The sequence below is a fragment of the Erinaceus europaeus genome, chromosome 13, assembly GCF_950295315.1.
Source record: "Erinaceus europaeus chromosome 13, mEriEur2.1, whole genome shotgun sequence".
Taxonomy (NCBI): Eukaryota; Metazoa; Chordata; class Mammalia; order Eulipotyphla; family Erinaceidae; genus Erinaceus; species Erinaceus europaeus.
The window spans coordinates 9,275,419-9,292,161 of record NC_080174.1 but is presented as its reverse complement, the minus strand read 5'-3'; the positions used below and the strand labels follow the sequence as shown (position 1 = coordinate 9,292,161).

The following is a 16,743-nucleotide window of genomic DNA, read 5'->3' as shown; positions in this document are numbered from 1 at the left end:
TCCTCAGTCTAAGGTCAGCCTTCTGGAGAGAGGAAGCTTGCTCAGCTCACTGCAGGGCTGCTCCTGGGGCTGTGACCTCCAATAAGTCCCAAATCCCATAGCTGTTTCTCCTTCACCACTTCCTCTTCCAAAGCAGAATGGCAATTTCTAGGAAAAAGACAGGCCCTCCCTCCCCACCACCACGGTGTTCTCTGTGCATTGCAGACAGCAGGTGCCAGCAAGGCATCACTGTTGCCACAGATGATGAAATCCAGCCTGCACTACAGTAACCCCTCCAGGGACCTCCCCTCGCACACCTGGGAACCCAAAGATGAAGTCTCCAAGCCGGCAGAACAAGAGCCTTAAGGATCCCTTTTCCCATCCTGCACTCTCTCCCCACCTAGCAAGCAGTATTGCAATGATATTAAAGGTCTTTTCTTTTTCAGATATGTCAGGAAGATTTGAGTTCTCTTTCTTGAAATGGGATAAACCCTATGCCATAAAGTGCATCCAGTTAAATCACACAGTGCAGGACTTCTCTGAAACCCTCACTCAAAGCCAACTGGCTTCATTATAGAAAGCAGTTCATGAGCCGGGCGGTGGCACAGCGGGTTAAGCGCACATGGCGTGTAGAAACCAGTTCTTTTCTTGCCTACCCTCCAAAGAAGCAAGTTGAGAAAGTTCTAGAAAGGGTTCTGGGGGTCTGTTGCTAGGAACATCTGCTACCTAAATACCCAGAGCAGTAACTCTGGGAATGTGATAGACATTCTGGGGTCAGTTGGCAAAGACATTCATGGCAACATATTACCATCACAGCAATCACATGCTTCAGAGAGTATGCCAAATCCATTCTTTCATAAGCTCAGGATGCTGGAGGCGCTCTGTTCCTCCAGCATAAGAAAGTATATTAGTGGGGCCAGGCAGTGACACAGCCGGTTAAGCGCACACATACAGTGGACAAGGATTCAGGTTCAAGCCCCTGGTCCCCATCTGCAGGGGGAAGCTTCATGAATGGTGAAGCAGGGCTGCAGGTGTCTCTCTGTCTCTCCCCCATTCTATCTCCCTGTCTCTTCTCAATTTCTCTCTGTCTTTATCCAAAAAATAAATAGATTTATATATAAAAAAAGAAAGTAAATCATTTGTTTTAGGATGATTCCCAAAATCGTAGCGAAAATCCAAATTATATTCCTCGATTCCAAATTATATTCCTCCATGAGGATAATTTCTGGAACCATCCGTTCCACCCCGGTTCCATGGCTGCCAGTTCTTAGCAACATCGCCCTGCCAGATATTCGTCGGGATGCGGCATCATCTAAGTTCATTTCCCACGTCTACGCTCGACCGGACCTGCCAATCTACGCGGATATCTTCGCCCACCCTGTTCAACGCTTGACATCTCGTCACCCAATCTGGTCCCCTATGCCTACACTGAACTTCTCTGTTCCAGTCTCTTGGAAACAGAGCTGGCAGTCAGCTGAGGTCAAGAACAAACACCTCATCACAGACCCCTGCAGGCGTCAACCCGGCTTTGACATAGCACGTTATGGTTGGGCCCTCCTCAATCGCTATCGAACAGGCCATGGCCGCTGCGCCGCTATGTTCCATCGCTGGGGAGCCAGAGACGACCTGAACTGCCCCTGCGGCTCCAGACAGACTATGACCCACATAGTCAACGACTGCCACCTCTCTAGATTCAAAGGAGGTCTCGAAACTTTACATCAGGCTCAACCTGACGCTGTTGACTGGCTACGGAAGAAGGGCAAACGCTAGAAGAAGAAGTAGCGAAAATAAAAACACTCAGGTCATGTGGTGTAGTACACCAAAGCAAATGACTATGGGAAAGGAGGGGAAGGAAAGGGACTTGGGTTTGGGGGGGGGAGGCTTTGGGGTAGTGGAGCATGAAGGCAGGAAATTACCTAAGTTGACTTAGGGGTGTTTTGTAGATGCCTATCACTGGAAGATGAGAAACCACATCCATGTGTTAACTGTACTATAATCCATTAACTCTCCCAATAAAGTACAATGAAAAGGAAGAGAAATTCCCAGGCCAGGAAACAATGTTCTGTGGGAAGATTCCCATCCAAAGTTGTAAGGGAACATTTTTAAATGCCCAGGTCTTAGAGAGTGACTATCAGAAGCATATCTATCTCTGGACAAGGCATTCCCTCATCAAGCCTAGAAGACAGGATGATAAAGCCATATCTATACTCTGAAAAACTACAGAGTCCACTTCCTTATCTTTCCAAAACTTCACAAACAACTTCACTCGCTGCAAGACAGAAATAGCTGTGCAGTCACCTGCCTTGAAGTCAGTTCAAATCTCTCTGTACAGATAAAACACACCTTCTATCAAAGTATCCAAGACCTTTCAAGGAGAGGGATTTCATTGTGATTTCTCAAATCTGTCCACCACCGGAGTATCAATAAATGAGAAAATGGGGGGGGGGGGGCAGGCAATGACATACCCAGTTGAGCACACATAGTACTAAGTTCAAGGACCCGTGCCAAGGGTCTGGGTTCAAGCCCCTTGCTCCCTACCTGCAAGGGGGGATGCTTCACAAGTGGTGAAGCAGCTCTGCAGGTGTCTGTCTTTCTCCCCCTCTTCCCTCAATCTCTCTCTGTCCTTTCCAATAAAGTGGAAAAAATGGCCACCAGAAGCAGTGGATTTGTAACGCCAGCACTGAGTCCCAGCAATAACCCTGGAGGCCAAATATAAGTAAATAAATAAATAAATAAGAAAATGAATATAAGATGATGAGACTGTGATTTCTACTGAAATACATGGGAAAGGAGAGTGGGGCTAAGGACAGATTCTTAGAATCTCTCTGCAACTTGTACAGCTTTCTAAAATCTTTTAAAAAAAAATATTTATTAATAAAAACAAAGAGAAACTGGGAGAGAGAGATAGACAGGGAGAGAGAATGACAGACACCTGCAGACCTGTTTGACTGCTTAGGAAGCATCCCCCCTGCAGGTGGGGAGCCAGGGGTGGTTGAAAAGGAGAAAGGGAGATTGCAGAGGAGGCAAGGCACACCCGCAGCACTGCTTGACTACTTGTGACGCTCTTCCCCTGCAGATGCAGGCCAGGGACTTGAACCCAGGCCCTGGCACATTTATAACATATCCTCCCTACTTGTACAGTTTCACATGATCTTAAATAAAAGAACCACTACACTGTCTGTTGCTAATTCACTAGATCAGCGTGGCCTGGACTCACCCAAGATCGTTAGCACACTCTGTCCCCTTGTCCTCTACGTGCACTAAGAAACTCCCTTTCTAAGACTTGCTGTCAGTTCTATGTACCCTCATGTTGCTTTTCCTAAACTCACAAATATACTCATGTGACACCCATCCTTACCCCCGCCCATCCCTGGGTTAGTCCCTTTCAGAGGATGAAGTCTAAATATCCTGTTATCACTTAATGTCAAACACTACTGGGGTTGTGCCAGAAGCCAGTCCTGAGCCCAGAGAGCTCCTAAACTAACAGAGACAAGCAATGACCACACTCAGGTGACAGGTCAGGGGGCACATGCCAGAGCAAAGATCCAAGCAGGGAAAGGAGACGAAAAGTCATGCTGATCAGAGAAGGTTTCCCTCCTCTGAAAGGCTGCAACATCCTGGAGGAAATGGCAACATTTATGAGGAGCAAAGGCCTCTCAACTTGGTGAATCTACTTCAGGGCCAGGCCTGGGGTTAACAGCATAATGGTTATGCAAGGATACTCTCAAGCCTGGGCTTCCAAAGTCCTAGGCTCAATCCCCTGCACCACCATATGCCAGAGCTAAACAGAGGTCTAGTTAAAAAAAAAAAAAAAGGAAAAAAGGAAGGAAGGTAAGTCAGTTGGTCGGTCGGTTGGTCGGTCAGTCTGTCTGTCTGTCTGTCTGTCTGAGACTTCAGGGCCAAGCTCCTCCTCAGTCTTCAGGCCCTTGCCTCCTATAGCCCCAGCCACATGGAGAAGGAATTCCTTCTTCCACACTGGGATGATTCCTGATTGTATGTACACTTGCATGCAGTTTCTCTCTGCATGTTGTACCCACCACACACCTGCCTTATTTGGCAGACCCCTCTTGATGCTCCAGGCTCCCCTGAATCTTCTCCAGACACCTGTCACATGCCAACCACCCCATGGCCCTCTGTAGGAATCAATTCATCTGTTCTCCTACCCCAGACCACACATTTTTATCCATGTCCCCTGAGTCCTTGATATGTGGAACTATGTGATGACACTAGTCCCTAAAACCTAATCGTTCAAGGGACTCAGTGAATGAATGAATGAATGAATGAATGAATGAACGAATAAACAACTGGGTCTGTTTTTCTAGTACCATCTCTGAAAATATCTGCCTTGTCATAAAACCTATGGTCTGACAGATTCACAAACCTATGAACACTCTTTTTTTATTTAAAATCACCTTTGTGGGTCAAGGCTATAGCTCAGTGCATAAACGGGAGAAATGCATCCAGAAGGCTCTAGGTTCAATCCCCCATGACCACAAACAGGATGAAGCAATGCTCTGTGTACTTTCATTTAAAAAACAAACAAACAAACAAAGAAATAGAGAGTTCTGGGAGATACTCAACATCAGAGCACAGGACTTTCCTATCTGATCCCCACCCTTCCCCGAGGCCACAAGTCTAATCCCCAGCACCACCATATGCCAGAGCTAACTGGTGTTCTGACCTCTCACTTTCTCATTTTCCCTCTCTCTCTGATTTTCCTGTTTCTTTGTTTTTCTTGTTGTTGTTTTTGCCTCTGGATTATCACTGGGCCTCGGTAGGTGCTGGCAGCCATTTTTTCCACTTTATGGGCTAGGACAGAGAGAAACTGAGAGAGGAGAGGAAGACAGAGTGAGAGAGAGAAAGATAGACACTTGCAGACCTGCTTCATTGCTTGTGAAGCGTCCTCCTGGGTCCTTGCTCAGATCCTTGCACTTAGTACTATGTGCGTTTAACCGGGTTCACCACCCAGACCCCCACTTTCTCATACTCTTATCATATAAAAATAAAAAGTAGATCTTTTTAAAGGTCTTCATAGAAAGAGAAATACAGATAAACCCTCTCTTGTAAAGGTGACCATCCCCCCCACCCCGCCCCATGAAAACTGTGTGTTTTGCAAGTCTTTGAAGTTCTTTTCACCCTGTATAAAATCACCCTGACACCTAGAAGTCACGTGTCACTCACTAGAATCAGGGACAACTGGGTTCTGTGAAGGCAGAATCCCTTTGTGCCGAGACAGTAAAAGGATTTGCACAGAGGATGAGAATCCAGGGCTGGGTGCAGTGAAAGTAGCTTCTAATCTTATAGCCTGTGACTGTTCAAAAACACCCTAACCATACACCCTCTTGGGATGGGGTGGGGTGCTTATCTTCTTCTATATCTTTAATGTCTTGAACTATACCAGTTTCATCCTAGGGGTTAACTCAAGAGAGTGGAGGAGTGGGATGGGGAGGTGGACTGGAAGCAAGACCAAGAACCAAGACACTGTACTGTTTTTAATAAAAAGTCAAGGCAATTCAGCCACCAAGTTTCAGATGCTACTGAATGTCATGGGCAAAATGACCTCAGCAGTTTAGCGCAGAACCTCACCACTCCAGAGCCCTAGCTCACTAGGGAAAGGCAGAAACAGGCTGGGGGGTTATGCATCAACCTGCCAATGCCCATGTCCAGGAAAAAAAAAAAAAAACAATGGCAGAAGCCAGAATTCCCACTTTCTGCACCCCAAAAATAATTTTGGTCTATGTTCCCAGAGGAGGATAAATGTTAGGGAAAGATGAACAGAGGGCTCTGAACCCCAGTTCCATCAGGACCCTGAGAGAGAAGAGAAAAAAAAAAAAAAGAAAGAAAGGACACTTGGAAGTAGTAAGAGGTATAGGTGTGACTAAGAAAGGAAGAGAAGGTGGGGCGGGTTGTAGCTCACTGGGTGAAGTGTACATAGTGGGAATCACAAGGATCTGGGTTCAAGTCCCCGGCTCCCTGCCTGCAGGAGGGTAGCTTCGCAAGCTGTGAAGCAGGTCTGCAGGTGTCTATCTTTCTCTCTTCCTCTGTCTTCCCCTCCTCTCTCCATTTCTCTCTGTCCTATCCAGCAACAGCAACAACATTGAAAAAAAAAAAAAAAAAAGAGTCTCCAGGAGCAATGGATTCATAGTGCAGGCACTGAGCCCTGGTGATAACCCTGGGGGCAGAAAAGAAAGGAAGAGCAGACAGAATTCTAGGGGGAAAAAATGGGCAAAAAAAAGAGAGAGAGAGAGAGAAATTTCAAGAATCAGAGAGATACATAGTTATAGAAGAAATAGTCAACCCTATCTGTGACCTTGGGAGAACTGCCGTAGGAAATGGGGACACAGAACTCCAGTGGTGGGAACAGTGTGGAATCACACCCTTGTTGTCTTATAATTTTGTAAATCAATATTAAATGATGTGTGTGTGTGTGTGTGTGTGTGTGTGTGTGTGTGTGTGTGTGTACCTGTCAAAGCAAGAAAGTGTCCCTTCAGCACAGAACCCTCTACCATGCTTTGAGTTTCTATCTTGTCTTTCATGTTGGGCAAATCCAAGCTCTCAAGGTAAGATGCTCCCATCTCTGTGGAAGAATATGAGGTTCAGAGTGGTGTTTCAGCTGCAGAAAACTTTGACTAACTGATCTTAGAAGGACCCACCAGGCCACACCACCAGCTGTCCTTCCTCAGACAGCAAACCCCCAGCACTGAAACTAAAGGCTCTTTAAAAATAACAAAGGAAAACATCTCAGCTGCTGCAGCCAAATGCAAACACAAAAGAAGGGGCTGGAGGGAGGTGAATCGCTTCCATATTTCACAGAAAGGCAGGGAGGAATGCACCACAGTGAAACCCCGGGCTGACAATGACTACCCACACGACTGGGACCCCTGCTAAAAATTAACACAAAAATGTGCAAGGCAGAGCTCCAAGAGCCGGGCAAAGCTATTGGGAAATGTGTGTGTTGACTGCCCAGTTGTTGTTCAAATCAGGTGTCCTCTTCCTGGGATTCGTGCGGATTTTTCTCTCTCGGTCCACAGGAAGCACCTGGAAGAGGCTTTCAAATGCAAACACTCGTGCCAGAGTAAGTTAAGATTCAGTACGTGCAACCTACTGTAACTGTAGAGGGTTGTCGCCACCTCCCCCCTCCCCCCCCAGCCCTGACTGCTTCACACAGTGGTTAAGATTACTGGGCCCTGGAAGAGATGGGGGCGGGGGTGGGGGGCACTTCTGCACTGCTGGGGTCCTGGCTGGGAAGAAAACGGAACCCAAGCCAGGCCCATAAATCACGCAACTGCTGCTATTCCAGACGGGTGATTTCTGCAGAAGCAAATGTTCTCGCGATTGACTGTCAGCAGTGAAGGAGACAGACTTGAATTTGCAGCTTTCCTTTTGTCTTTCTTCTTCTTTCTTTCTTTTATTATTATATTGAAGGGATACTGCTGTACTAGATAGCTGTGGACAAATGGGTACAGTGTTTTATCTGCCCTTGACAGATGGCACCTCTGTGTTTTAAGAAAGAAATTGAGAGGGGTAAAAGGTTGTAAGCAAGCCACAAGAAGTGGTCGTTTACATACCCGTGTGAGGGGCAGGGACTTGAGCGGCAGATCCTGGCTGAATAACAATGGCAGTTCTGGCTTGTCACCTTGTGACTTGAAGGGCCAACCTGACCACACAGTAGGACCCAGGGGTGGCTGGACCCCAAGGATAATGATGGCAGGGACAGAACCTAAGGAGGTTGGATTTGGGACATGGCCCCCAAGCCTCTATGTGATGCCATGGCCTTTCTTGGTTTTGCTTGGGTTTTAATTAGTAACTGTTTGTCTCTTAGAACCAATAATAGTTTAGTCTGTCTCTGAAGGTCAGTCTGATGAGCTGAGACGTTTGCAAATGTTCTCTGTTTTGTTTGTTTCTTTTTGTTTTGCCTCCTGGGTTAATTGCTGGGGCTACGAATCCACTGCTCCTGGCGGCCATCTTTTTAAATTCCTGATTCATACTCCGTTGAATATATGTCCCATAGCTACTTTTCTTTCCCCCTTTTGGATAGGACAGAGAGAAATTGAGAGAGATGGGAAAATAGAGGAAAAAGATTGACATCTGCAGACTTGCTTCACCTCTTGTGAGGCTACCCTCCTGCAGGTAGGGAGCCAAGGACTCGAACCAGGATCCTTGTGCAGGTCCTTACACTTCTTACTTTGTGCGCTTAACCTGGTGTGGCACCGCCTGACCCCCGTCCCACAGTTTCTTTATTCGGTCATCTGTTGATGAGCACTAAGTTTCTTCCATATTCTGGCTATTGTGAATAATGCAGCTATGAGCATAGGGGCTCTTATGTCCCTTTAAATTAGCCTCTTTTTTTGCCTCCAGGGTTATTGCTGGGGCTCAGTGCCTGCACCAAGGAGGCCATTTTTTCCCCTTTTGTTGCCCTTGTTGTTGTAGCCTTGTTGTAGTTATTATTGTTGCTGATGATGTCGTTTGTTGTTGGATAGGACAGAGAGAAATAAAGAGAAGAGGGGAAGACAGAGGGGGGAGAGAAAGATAGACACCTACAGATCTGCTTCACCACCTGTGAAGTGACTCCTCTGCAGGTGGGGAGCCCGGGGCTCAAACTAGGATCCTTCCGCTGGTCCTTGAGCTTTGCGCCACGTGCACTTAACCCACTGTGCTACCGCCTGACCCCCTAGTGTTTTCATGTAAGAGAGAGAGAGATTTATACAGGAGAGGGAGAGTTTCACATGACACACAGAAACAGAGAGAAGCCACTCTGGTTACATACAATGCTGGGGATCCAACCAGGAGCTTAGGGCGGGTAGATCCAACACTTCACCAGCTGAGTCATTACTCCAGCCATCTTCGCCCACTCATCTGATAACAGTTTGTTCCTATCAAAGATCTAAGTAACTGACCAGCAAAGTCTCTCTCCCTCCCGCATATCTCTCCCTCTTTCTCTCTCATCTAGAATTTTCCTCCCTAAGGAAGGCAGCAACTGGTAGCACAAAAAGTGAGAAACTGTGGAGAGAAGATTAGGGAAACAGGTACCATGTGGCCATCGGCTGTGTTTTCACAAGAGCGCTGATGGCTAGATTCGTTCAGGTCACCTTCAGAGCACTGAAGGAAAAGAAGATACTGAATGAAGCGTCTTCCTCCTTTGTCTAAATAGCTTGTGCTGAGTTCACAGCGACAGCACCCAGTACCAGGAATTGTAGCCTTGTAGGGAACACTCACAAACACCCATTGGACTGCTGGGAGTTAATAGGCTTGTATACAAAATAACATTTTAGCAAGTTGTCACCAAATATTTCCCATGATGTCAGCATCCCAGGAATGTACCCCAACACTGACCTGCCCTGCTTCCTCTCCCCAATTCTGGGTCTCACGCCTCATCGGCAAAATTCAAAGACATGCCCTTTAGGTCAAAGAGTTGACCAACTTCTCTTAAAAAGAGTTTGCAAAGTTATAAAGCAGGGTCCGGAGAAAGATGTGAGATACGTTCTCTCCGTGCTTGAGTTGGAGATGTCAAAGACTGTAAATCAAGTATCTTCTAACTTTAGCTCAGCCCTGACATAATAAAATAAAAGTAAACATTTAGGGTAGAATTGGCGCCACGGTCATAAACTCTCAGGACAGGAGATGAGCTCGCCCAAGCTGAGCTGACCCAAGATATTTTGCCAGGTGCCGGCCAGCCTGCCATAAAACATGTCCAGTCTGCTGGCCAGCACCAAGGTGGGTGGGCCCATGCTCTCCCTGGCCTCTCCCTAAAAGGCACCCAGATTTGGAGAGGTCTTTTCTGAAATCACTGGTGAAGTGAACTCACTTGGTGGTGTAAGAAATGTTCTTAAAACGTTTGAGGTTTCTCTAAATTCCCTATGTGGAAAGACCTTGAAGGCTGTAGTAAATGTTTGGGTTCTGGTTTGCGTTTTTGTTTTACACAGCAAGAAGCTAGTGCATGAAGAATTTCACCACTTCTTTGCATTGAGAGAGAGATAGAGAGAGACAGAGAGAAAAGGAGGGGAAGGGAGAGGAGATGAGGGAGGGGAAACAGGAATGGAAGTACCATGGTCCCGGACCTCAAACTTTATCACAGGACTATTGGTAATAAAGATTGCCTAGTGCTGGGGGTGGGGAGATGTGTGTGGGTGGGCAGTGGCACATCTCGTTAAGTGCATGTGGTACTATGCACCAGGACCTGAGCATGGACCTGGGCTTGAGCTCCTGATCCCCACCTGCAGCTCGGATGCTTCAGGAGTGGAGAATCACTTTACGAGTGGAGAATCAGATCTGCAGCTGTTTCTCTTTCTCCTTCTCTGCTCCCCCCTCCCTCCTCAATTTCTCTCTGTCCTTTTGAATAAAATAGAAAATTGCCAGGTATTGGAACAAAAATACTCATGTCCAAATGCTTTATGTTAAGTATTTCTTTAAAAAACATACAGGATGGAGGGCCAGGCATAGCAAAGTGGGTTAAGCACACAAGGTGTGAAGCACAAGGACTGGCCTAAGGATATTAGGGGTCACTTCACAGGTGGTGAAGGAGGTCTGCAGGTGTCTATCTTTCTCTCTCCCTTTCTGTCTTCCCCTCTCTTGAATCGTCTCTGTCCTGTCCAACAACGGCAGCAATGACAACAATAACAATAATGACAACAAGGGCCACAAAAATGGGAAAAAATGACCTCCAGGAGCAGTGGATTCACAGTGCAGGCACCGAGCCCTAATGATAACCCTGGAGGCAAAATATATAGTGGGGGAGCAGGAGAGAAGTCACCTGCTGATACACAAAAGTTATCTATTGTGAGGTGGTCTGAGCCCCAGCACCACATGTGAGAACCGTGGACGCACTGGGGAAACTCCATGGATGGGGGATCGGTGGTGTCTCTCCCTCCCTCTCTATCCTCTCTCATTCGTTTCTCATGATTATTTGCAAGATAGTTGTGCCACTCTCCTCGCACCCACACCACTGCAGCTTCAGACCTCTGTGTATAGAGAGGTGAGCCCATAATGATTGACACTGTGGGCTTGGGATGCTGTTAAAATTCTCCTACTTCCGCACTGATTTTAAACGTTGAAAAAAAATCCACAGGAAACTCCCTAAAGAAAGAATTAACATTCAAGTTAAACAGCTGCACTATCTTCAGTGGACTGGGCACCTATCTCGAGAAAGTGGGGTAAAGTAACCCCCCTCCAAAGGACTAAAGAGTGAGACCAAGTTCAGCCTCCGTCCCTTTGGCCAGTCTCCAGCCTCAGAGAGACCCCGGCCTTGCTGTCTGAGTTCTTTGGCTGCTTGAATTTGCAACAGAGGCAGCTGCTTCAGTTAAGATGATAGTCATTTGTTTTATATTTTAAAAAGCATTGATTTCTTTCATGTGAGGATAGAGGTCTCTGGTCGATGTGGTGTGCACAGAACTGGGAACCTCAGGCACTCAGACTCTGCTCTACCAGCTGAGGTTTTCTCTTGACAGTGGTCATCACAGTTTATTTTCAACATTGGATTCATTTGTTTGGGAAAAGATGCAGGGAGAAAAGCATACTAGGGTTTTGATGGGAGAGACCTGGCCCCTTTGAGTGAAGGGATGTGAAGTGATAGGCAGAATTGAGATGTGACTCTGTTTTCAGTTGTGAACCAGAAGACCACCTGTATCTTCAGAACTTTCGGGGGTTGGGGGGTGTGTGCTAGTATTTCTTGACTTCTGCAGGGAGCAGGACAAGTGAGGGTGTCATTGGCTTTCTTTGGCACAGATACCATGGTTCCTCCCATCACTGTCATTTTGAGCAAATATACCTCCTTTTAGGTGAAGCAATGGTTTTGGTTTGTAGTGAAAGAAACAACAACCCAGAGAGGGAGCTAGTACCTAGATGAGGGAAGGGAGGGAAGATGAGGAAGGGGAGAGGAGAGGAGGAGAGGTAAGGAGAAGGGGGGGAGAGGGGAGGGAGAGGAGAAGAGAAACAGTCACAGCATCCAAGCTTCCCCAAGAGCTGAAACACCTCCCAGATGGTACCCGGGCTTGAACCTGGGTCTCCTACACAGCAGAGCACACACCCTATCCCAATGAGCTACCTCTTCAGATCAAGGCAGTATTACATGTAAAGGAAATTGCGACTCAAACATCAGCTATGCATGTGTCCACTCACTCACAGAAAATCATTACCAGTGAGCATTTGAATAAGTATGAATATTCACACACATTTATTAGGTATGAATGTGTTTCCACCGTCATGCAAATAGCAAGGAAGGGCTCTGGGAAATGCCACGCCCACAGACTTGGCCAGTAGGGACAGCTTTTTCTCATTATCTACAGGCCTGACTGTAAAGAGTTTTATAAGAAAGCCTCTCTGTAGAATCGGATGAAGAAAATTAAAATCTGCAGGCAGCAGAGAGACAATGGAGGTGGTTGGTGGTGAGGGGTGTTGCAGGCAGCTGTGAAAACAAATCCCGCTCCACTGCTTCCAAATGTTTCACCGGAGAATTTTCCGCGATCACCAAGCTGCGTTTCTGCTGGCTGGGACTGCGTCAAAAGTGGTCTACCATGTTGTATCTGTTTCCATGGCCATTAAAAACTAATCAGGCCCTGCCGTCTGGCTCCAGAAGGTGATCATGGAAATTCACATCCACACCTTCATCCCAGCGGCACCTTAGAGGAAAAGCAGGGAAACAGAATCTGCTGCTTTGAGCCTTCAGAATCTAAGGTAGAGTGATATTCCAGAACTGTCTTCCTGACTAAATACACCTAAGCCCAGAAAAGAGCCTCCAGTCTCTGGTAGGTCCACACGGCCCTCACAACAGTCATACTGCCCCAGATGCTCAGAAATATCCGGCACCCTTTAGGCTAGAACAAACTGGGGTCAGGGCCCGGCAGTGGCAAAAGAGGTAGGTATACAGATTACCCTGTGTACGGATCCGGGTTTGAGCCCCCACTCCCCACCTGCGGGGGGGGGGGGGATTTCACAAGTCTGCAGCTCTCTCTATCTCTCTCGTGCTTGTTCTCTCTCTCTCTCTCTCCCCCATATTCTTATCCTCTCTCAATTTCTCTCCACCCTATTCAATTAAAAAAAAATAGGGGTAGATAGCTTAATGATTATACAAAGAGACTCTCATGCCTGAGGCTCCAAAGTCCCAGTTTCAATCCCTTGCACCATCCTAAATCAGAGCTGAGCAGTGCTCTGGGAAGGAGAAGGAAGAGAAGGAGGAGGAGAAGGAGAAGAAGAAAGAGGAAGGAAGAAGAGGAAGAAGGAGGAGGAGGTGGTGGGGGGGAGGGGGAGGGGAGGAAGAAGATAGAAAAGAAATGAAAGGGAAAAAACTAAAAAGAAAAAAAAATGGCCACCAGGAACGATGGATTCATAATGCCAGCACTGAGTCCCAGGGATAACCTTGGTGGCAATAAAAGTAAATAAAGAAATAAATAAGGAACTGGGGTCACTGGTGATCTTTCAGTGCCTCTTTCCCTCCCAGAAACAAGTTGCAAACAGTCCATCTTGTCTTAAGAGCTTATGACTTCTACACCTTGCACAGTTTCTGCTGCTTGTTCTGGTAAGATTTCCAACATCACCCTCCAGCCTGGCCACTGGACCATTTTTAGTTTCTTTGCTCCATACTTATCGATTCATTTATGACAAAAGACAGACCCAGAGCGTCACTCTGGCACAGGCAACACCAGGCGGCGAACTCAAGACCTCAAACCTACAAGCCCCATATCCTAGCACACCGCCGCCTCCTGGGCTGACAATTTGATTTTCTTAAGTTTTTCAGCAAGAAGGTCTCACATCCTCAAGCAACTAACTAACCTAAATCTCTCTCTCTCTCTCTCTCTCATCAACTGCAGGTACACCAGACCATACTGTTATAATTCATGTTGACATCCACCTTGCCGGATGAAAAGCTCTTCTCTCCCTGACCTCCCAAGTCTTCTTACTCTAGCACATGACGGTATCAACACCAACGATTATTCTAGAAGCAAGGCAGACAAGGAAGAGACTAGGACAGTCTTCACTACTGCTGGGGTGAGGCCCACAGGGCAGAAAGCTTTTTAGGACTGGGAGGAGAAGAAGGGCATGAGAACCAATAGGTAGAGGTTGGAAAAACAGTGTGACGGAGTTGGGCGGTGGCCCACCTGGTTAAGTGCACACACTACAGTGTGCAAGGACTCAGGTTCAAGCCCCTGGTCCCCACCTGCAGGGGGCAAGCTTCATAAGTGGTGAAACAGGTGTGCAAGTGTCTCTCTGTCTCTTTTTTTTTTAAGTTTTTTAATATTTATGTATTCCCTTTTGTTGCCCTTGTTGTTTTATTGTTGTAGTTATTATTGATGTCCTCATTGTTGGATAGGACAGAGAAATGGAGAAAGGAGGGGAAGACAGAGAGGGGGGAGAGAAAGATAGACACCTGCAGACGTGTTTCACCGCCTGTGAAGCGACTCCCCTGCAGGTGAGGAGCCAGGGGCTCGAACCGGGATCCTCATGCCGGTCCTTGCGCTTTGCACCACATGCACTTGACCTGCCGCACCACCACCCGACTCCCTCTGTCTCTCTTCTTATCTCCCCCAGTTCTTAATTTCTATCTTCCTCTATCCAATAATAAACAAACAAACAAATAAATAAATAATAAATACATAAAAAAAGGAAAGCAGTAGAGCTTCTAAAACAGAGTTCTGGAGAATTCCGTTTCCCCGCCCCACCCCCTCAGTATTTCTAGATAGAGGAATGAATCATTCCTAAGTTAAGTTATGTGAGATAAGCCAAAACGAGAAGAATGAATATGGTGGTCTGATCTCACTTGTGGGTAGGAACTAAGAAACAAGGGCAGAAAGAGAAAATACAGGGCTGGGTGGTGGCGCAGCTGGTGGAGCGCACACATTACAATGCAAAGGCCCCAGGTTCCAGTCCCCACCTGCAGGAGGAAAACTTGGCGAGTGGTGAAGCAGTGCTGCAGGTGTCTCTCTTTCTCCCTCTTTATCTGCTCCTTCCCTCTCAATTTCTGGCTGTCTCTATCCAATAAATGAATAAAGATAACTAAAAAAAATAATAATAGAGAGAAAACGTATGGGGATGGTGTACTGCACCAAAGCAAAGAATGAAATGGGAAGGGGAAGGGAGGAAGGGGGGAGGGGGGAGGCAGAAGGGTCCTGGTGCATGATGGGAGAGGTAGAAAAGGACCTAAATTGGGGAGAGAGAATGTTTTGCAGACACCTGTCTAAAGGAGATGAGAATTGTAGCCATATGCCAACAACTATACTGTTAGCCACTAACCCTCCAATCAAATTATTAAAAAAAAATAAATAAAGATTGGGACCAGGGCAAGGGAGATAGCATAATGGTTATGCAAACTTGAATCTCATGCCTGAGGCTTTAAGGTCATAAACCAGAACTGGGGGGGAGGGGAGGAACAAAATTGGGAGATAAATATATTGAACTGGAAACATCTGGAAGAAAGAGTGTGTCACGTTTCTCAGGAGGAAGAACCTTCTCCAGGAAAACACAGATTTACCCCATGTTAAGACAACTTCCCCACCCTGCCCCGTTCCTCCTGGTGCTGAGATCCCATCAGAAGCAGACAAACATGAATTGAAATATAAAAGCTTTTCCTTGGGGCTGGAAGGTGCATTAGAAAAAAAAAGTCCACTTCAATTACAGATAAGCAAACCAGGTAAATGTTTAAGCTATTTATTGAACCTCTCCCAAAACAAACATCAGGACTGCGTTTGAATCTCAAGCCCAGGTCTAAGCTCTCAGCACTACAGTGAGGGTCACATTCCTCCAGCTGCTACCCGTACAGGTGACCCTCCGACACCTCCCTCTGCACTTGTAAGCAAAATGTCCCTGGAGAAGTCGGTGGCTTTTTGTGACTTTGAAACTGAGGAGAGCCTCTCCAGTGACTAAGAACCAGAAGTAATCTCCATCCTGGCAGCTCTTCCCACAGTGCTTACAAGAGGCGAGCTTACGAAAGAACCTCTCGGCTCCCAAGAAAGACACCGAGCTGGTTTCTTTAATTGGACTTGGAGCAACCGAGAAACCTTCCATGTGGGTCTGTTGGGCCAGATGATGACAGACGACTATTACTCAGTAATAGGCACGACAAGTCAGGGACACACCCGAGGATTACTGTCACACCTACCAGTTATCAAAGCCCACAGTAAGCAGGCAATGTTAATAAGCCATGGACGTTAATTGTAATATAACAAGAAATTTGAACTTGATGGACCTGCCTTGGACGACAGCCTTCCCAACCTGTGAGCGACAGCACTCTATACACTTGGCTCCCAGCAGCTGTCAGGCCTCAGAACACAATGTCCGTGGGATAAGCACAGAGGAATAAGAAGTCTTAAACATCCTGACCTACGGGGCTGTTCAAAAGTGTAGAACACAGGACTTGCAGGTGTGACAGGTCCCAGGTTTGGTCCCTGACATCATCATACGCCAGAGTTGATCCATGATCTGCTTAAAAACAACAAGAAGAGTTGGGTGTTGGTGCACCCAGTTGAGTGTGCGCAAACATAGGTTCAAGCCCCTAGTCCCCACCTGCAGTGGAGAAGCTTCATGGATGATTAAGCAGTGCTACAGCTGTCTCTCTTCTTCTTTCTCTATCTCCCCTTTCCTTCATGATTCCTCTCTGTATCTATCAAAGAAAGAAAGAAAATGGGGCCAGACAGTGGCACACCTGGTCAAGCACTCACATTACAGTGTGCAAGGATGCAGGTTTAAGCCCCTGGTCCCCACCTGTAGGGGGAAAGCTTCAGGAGTGGTGAAGCAGGGTTGCAAATATTTCTCTGTCTGTTTCCCTCCCTATCTCTC

General features: G+C 46.8%; 1 protein-coding gene across 3 annotated transcripts in view; it reads right to left on the bottom strand.

Moving 5' to 3' along the window:
• The window catches only part of CNKSR3 (CNKSR family member 3), a 124,078-nt gene that overhangs the window by 67,509 nt on the left and 39,826 nt on the right, over positions 1 to 16,743 (bottom strand). Inside the window, exons 2-3 of one of the 3 annotated variants that reach the window (XM_060205301.1) lie at positions 16,288 to 16,386; positions 6,443 to 6,556 (exon numbers count right to left, since the gene is read on the bottom strand). The exons of 1 other annotated variant lie outside the window; for it this stretch is intronic. In XM_060205301.1, coding sequence (XP_060061284.1) covers positions 6,443 to 6,556; positions 16,288 to 16,386 — 213 coding nt within the window. The remainder of the gene's footprint in view (positions 1 to 6,442; positions 6,557 to 16,287; positions 16,387 to 16,743) is intronic. One more of the 3 variants, XM_060205302.1, reaches the window with a different exon arrangement.